This window comes from Condylura cristata, unplaced genomic scaffold (assembly GCF_000260355.1).
Source record: "Condylura cristata isolate star-nosed mole 26May11 unplaced genomic scaffold, ConCri1.0 scaffold00025, whole genome shotgun sequence".
NCBI lineage: Eukaryota > Metazoa > Chordata > Mammalia > Eulipotyphla > Talpidae > Condylura > Condylura cristata.
The window spans coordinates 3217255-3223254 of record NW_004567126.1 but is presented as its reverse complement, the minus strand read 5'-3'; the positions used below and the strand labels follow the sequence as shown (position 1 = coordinate 3223254).

Genomic DNA, 6000 nt, shown 5'->3' with positions numbered 1-6000 from the left:
GTGCACAGAATTTGGGAAGGTGGGGGATAATAGAAGAATTGGTCTAACCAAGAGGCTACCATCCAGTGTTATGTTCTCAAACAAAATCCAGGAGTGCTTTGAAATGTAATGTGTTTTAAACTGTTCTTTTTTTGCTTTCCTATAATTGGAGCAACATACTAATTTCTACAAGTTGTGACTACTAACAGAGAGCAATCACCTCACAGACTTGTACCGGAGAGACGAGACCATCCAGGTGACAGGAAACGGCCACCTGCAGAGCCCCCGATTCCCAAGCAGCTACCCCAGGAATCTGCTTCTGACATGGCGGCTCCATTCCCAGGAGAAGACTAGGATACAGCTAGCCTTTGACAATCAGTTTGGATTAGAGGAAGCAGAAAATGACATCTGTAGGTAAGTAGAGAGTAAAATCCATTTTAGGGTGAAATTCCATGGCCAAAGAAAAATAATGCATTTCATACATCCCATTCAACTTCCCACTTGGGCTGTTCACATCTAGCCAGTATGCACCCACTGTGTTCCATAAAGCATTCTTGCCATTCTGGAGGAGAAAATGGATCAGGGCCTAGGCTGTCACTGCTCAGGGATGTACAGGGCTGCAAGACTCCCAGGGATGGGATCTCGGCCTTGGTGAGCTGGTACATGCATCCAGTTCGCCAGCACTCTGGGTCACCTGCATCCCAGGTGGCTCTGGGCCACCTGCCATGGGCTTCAGAAATAGGCAGTGTTGTGATTATAACCCACACATGAACAATGATGAGGGCTAGGACTGTGCATTGACTTTCCCCCGAAACAAAGCATGATATTAAGGCCACAGCTAAGTGTAAGAAGGAAGAGGAAGCAGCCCCAGGTCTTTTGGTCAGAGGGTCCATGTCTGCCATTTCTGAGTCAGCAAGAGAAGATGCAAGCTATATGTGATAATCTTCTCTCTTCTTAGCTTATTTATCAGGGAAAGTCTGGCTGTTGTTCTTTGAATTGTCGGCTCACAGCATCTTACTTACTTAATTAGTATGTATAAGACTTGGGAAGGTTTTTTTTTTTTCTTTTTTGTACTTGACTGCATGTACTTGTTCTGCATAGCCAATGAACTACTGAACTGCTAAATCCTTTCAGCAGGTTTATTTTCCTTTGAATAATAAAGAGGGGGTGCCTCAAATTTGGCTGTCCTTTGTTGCATGTTTATTATGCTGACAGCTTTTATTACATTGCTTTTTTTTTCTTTTTTCCCATGAAGAATAGCAGCAACTATTACTTTCTAGGACCATAGAGGGTAATGTATGCTAGAAAGCAGAGACAAATGCAGGCAGGAAAAGCGAGTTAATATTTACAAAGAGAATGAACTAGAGTAGATTTTGTCTTTTCAACCTTGAAAGAGAGAACTAATTTTCTGTGCTAAGGGGGAAAAAAAAAAAGAGGGCTTGAAAAAAATAAAATCCATGATTAAAAGATCATTAAGGAGGAAGTCAAGCCTAGTCTCCATGACCAAACCAGAGCTTTTATCCTATTAGTCAATGATCCCTTTCAGCATCTTGACCTTGAAAATTGGATAGGAATTTAGGGTGGTTTCCTTTTTTTGACCCTTGATCAAATCTAGTGGTAAGAAATGGGGAAGGGGGGCGGGGAAGATAAATCACACTGGTACCTCAAAACAACCCTCCTTAAGAAAGAAAATTGTGTTCCCTTGACTTTAGACTCAGAGTGATAATTACACTAATGTGCCATTAAAAAAAAAAAAAAACAGAAGTGATCCGTTATATTATTAAGTTTCAATTTTGTTCATGCTTTGTGTAGTAAATGATTTACATATATTGTATATAAAGTGAAATACGATTGAGTTCCGACCATCTGTTCCCAAGCCTTCTTAATGTTTACACTGTAATATTTTATTGCTAGAATAATGATGCTTTGTTAGTGTTTTTCACCTTCTAAGCACCATGTAAAATAAGTAATTAATTTACAGAGCACCCGAGAGATATCCTGCCAGAAAAATATATATATATATATATATATACAAATTTTCTTATTTTGCTCATAAGGAAACTGAGGCAAAGGACATAGTGCCTCATCCAGCACTGTCAAAGACATTTAGTCACCATATCATTATGTATACCTGCTATTTAGATTATTCGGCACAATTCAATAAGAACTCTAAGGTACAGGAGACAGACCCATAAAAGCCATATTGGGTTTTCCTCATAGTCAGCCAGGATTATTTCTCCTTATTCATTTTGGTTACCATGACAAGAAAAAGATATTTATCTACATGATGGATGTGAGACTTCTGTTGTTGGTCCTGACTGCCTGTGATTGGAGTTGGGTCTCTAGCATCTGAAATCACTTGGGGAGGGGTAGATTATAGAATTGACATACTGAAGCCCAGAACTGAAAAGCTCATAAATCATAATTCAGCCCAACTGGTAGAATGCTCCAAGATCTTGGGTGTCTGAAACACAGAACACATGCTTCCTAGAAAATGAAGCCTCTGTCTCTGAAGAGGTCTTACTATGTGACCATAAGGTGGATAATCTGCAATTACTTCAAGGATCAAGTGGTGATATAGAATATTTAAACAGATCTTTCCTGTCTGCTTGGATCCTGTTTCTCTGACAGATGACTTTGGTCTTAGTTCCTCTATACCCTGGTTTAAACAATCCAGGTATTTCCAGTACTGGCTTGCTGCATCCTTCCGGAGAGTCATGTGCTTTCCATTATGATGAATGCCATATTTTAAGGGAGGATCCTTCCAAAAGAAAGTTCCCAAAAAGAAAAGCTAGCAATTGGTAGTATTTTACCACTTATTTTCTCTACTGAGTGTCCTGAGTCTTCTAGGTAGATATAGAGATCATTTTCTATTTATTTGAAAACTTTATATATTAAATATTTGTACATACAGTTAGAGCTACATCTCTTATAATATGACATTAGTTCTTAATTTTTCCCCAGGTAGATGTAATAAGTTATGTGCTCAGAAAATAGCCATTTTTGATTTTTGATGATTTGGGAACAGTTGTGGCTAAATGTGTCTAAGGTTCTCTCAGAATAGACCATTGAAGTTTAAATTTGGAAAACCTAGCCCACAAAAATTAGCTTTCCTTTTAAAATATCTGTATGTTACCCTTTTCATTTCAGAGTAGAGAAATCACATTGGTATTAGTTTCTCAGTGAAAGGATGAATTTTGAAATGTACATTCACCAGATTTTAAAATGTATGTCATATCAATGCTAGGTATGATTTTGTGGAAGTTGAAGATATATCAGAAACCAGTACAGTCATTCGAGGACGTTGGTGTGGACACAAGGAGGTCCCTCCAAGGATAACATCAAGAACCAACCAAATTAAAATCACATTCAAATCTGATGACTACTTTGTGGCTAAACCTGGATTCAAGATTTATTATTCTTTCGTGGTAAGTAGCTTAACCACCCTCTGATTAAAAGCAGACATTGTTTTCAAGAAGATCACTTTCTGTGATTAATTGGGTGGCATGAGGGTGAACAAACGTGATTAATTCCCTATGGTTTGCTTTATTCCCGTCGATTATAGCTAAAGTATTAAACACTTTTTTTAGTAAGGAATGCCATTTTGGTTCTATTAAGTCACCCTCCTGGCACACATATTGAATGAAAGCATATTAAATATAAAACATAAAGTAGTTATAGTAGAGACCATATTATCTTTCACTGCAGTCACACTAAAGACATTACTTTAAATTGTGACCCAATTATGGGAAAGTTCTATGCGGAATCATAGAGCCTCAGGGTGAGCAAACATTTTAAATATCTTCAGGTCTAATTCCAGATCCAAGAATTTGATTCTTGTTTACTACACACACCACTGCTTTTCTGTGATCTTAACATCACTCAAACACCTCAGCAGCCATTATAGAATAGTTTTGTTAGAAAATGTTCACTCATATTGAGTCAAAGTCTATATGGTGATGAAATCTAATTGTTGGATGACACTAGATTGCAGATTTTTTTTTTACCTAACTGTTCACTGATAAAGCAGTATGCCATTCTGCTTGCTTTCGCTTGGTCTGACAGGTATGATAAACGCAAAGGTAAGTGAGACAGGGCTTGGAGCTGATGGAGATGCTGCTTTGCAGAGTGACAGCATTGGCAGCAGCTCTGGGCAAGGGAATGATTACTCAGAGTCCAAGAGGCTTAAGAGCAATGAGAAGCCTAGAGGGGCTATACTGGGAAGTAATGTGCAGCCCTCGTCTCAAAGGCATCTCATATTTATTAGAATCAAGTATAGGGCCCTGCCTGGTGACACAGTGGGTTAGGACACAGCACTGCAAGCTAGCGACAACCGCTTCAGTGAGAGTACGATCCCCAGCCCTGGAGGTGATCCGCATGGTGTGGCAGACCTCTTCTGACCCACCCACTGCTCCCCTCAGCAGTGTATTATGTTAATCTGCCTGTTCTGCTTCCCCACTCTGTTTCTGGTGAAGCCTCTCGCCACCCCTGAACCTCTGGCTTGTACTTGTACCCCAGTTCTGTATGAATAAATAAATAAATCTTAAAAAAAAAAAGAATCAAGTGCAAAGGTGCAAAGGTAGGTCGAGTACCTAGGGAGTGCACATGGCATAGGGGACGTGTTACCAGGGATGTAAGCTAGGGTGGAGGGACCAGGGCCATTGTTACTGCTAGTCAAAGCATATTGTAATATCTGCCAGCTGTTTTCAGCAGCTGCTGGTCTCCCAGTATGTTCCTCATACCAGGACTTTTGTCCTGCTGAATGGTGCTAGTCAAAGAACTGACCAGCAAGAAGTCTGGTTACCAAAACAATAGCCCCAAGAACAAGAAGGGCGTGCATTCCCACAGCAAACAGTTAAAAAGCAATGACAATCAAGAATGGCCCGTAAATGAGAAAGGACTCCTGGGTTGTAGGTTAAACCCTTGGAGACACTGGGACAGGTTTGCCTATTAACTGTCTTAAGCATCCTAGAATCCTTCAGCTGCGCACAGCATGCTGCCTTCTGTCCTCCTGGCAAACGCTTCTCAATCTCATAGTTTCTCTCTCCCTTTTCAAATGTGGGTGCCAACACAGAACACAATACTACAGATGGCACCAATTTGTGTTTTCTTTTTCTCTAAAGACTTAAATATAGAATAATAAAATACTGCTTTTTAATCTATTTGTTTTCCTTTTTGCATTATGGTGAGTTATTAGACACTAAGTGAATTAATTCTACATCAGAAAGTTGTAAATGAAAAAATAGCATGTGCTCACCCTGGTTCCAGTATTAATTTGAAAATAATCCATCAAGCATGATTTCATTTATTTCAAATTCATGCAGCAATGCTCAAAATGAAATTTAAAGTGATAAACCTCTAGTTTCTACATTTCCTTGCCTTTTAATATGTTCAGTGACACAGCTGTTCTCAGTTTTTCATGCACAAAGTTGGGCGTGTTGGAATGGTGTCAAGCAGGCCTAGTGAAGGATCATTTTTCCTCTTAACTTAAAATATCAAACACTATTAGTACTAGTGTATATACTTTTAGGGAAACTTTAGTTATGACTGAATTGAATAGTCCATTAGTCGATTAGAAACACCATAACTCTAACACAAATGTATGCAGGGCAGAATCACTCTGTGTATGAAAGGGAGGGTAAAGGTGTGGATTTAGAGCAGAATTAGTTCTCCTTGTTGGAGGTGTTTCAGGTCCTAGTGGAGGCTCCTGGTTTTTTTCTCAGTCAGCGTTAAGTAGAATAATGGACCTCCCCTGTTTTGTAGTAAACAGTTTGAATTATCCTACTCATTCATTCACCTCTACTAGTGTATTCAGTTGCGGTTTCTAGAAATGATAACATTTTGTATGTTACCCTGCTGGCCTCTTGGTCTTTATTTATTGAGAATAGCTGCAAGCTCTTTGTACTCCTAGTAGGTTTCTGGCACGAAATAGGATGAGCCATGAGCAGGGTGACTGAATTCCAAGTGGTGGAATTAGCATACACCTCAGGTGTGGATGGACCCTAGATTATGTGGTATCTG

General features: G+C 39.4%; 1 protein-coding gene across 2 annotated transcripts in view; it reads left to right on the top strand.

The window, feature by feature from the left end:
- Positions 1 to 6000, top strand: part of PDGFD (platelet derived growth factor D) — a 239484-nt gene that overhangs the window by 145386 nt on the left and 88098 nt on the right. Inside the window, exons 2-3 of one of the 2 annotated variants that reach the window (XM_004689059.2) lie at positions 189 to 393; positions 3227 to 3407. In XM_004689059.2, coding sequence (XP_004689116.1) covers positions 189 to 393; positions 3227 to 3407 — 386 coding nt within the window. The remainder of the gene's footprint in view (positions 1 to 188; positions 394 to 3226; positions 3408 to 6000) is intronic. The other variant, XM_004689060.2, reaches the window with a different exon arrangement.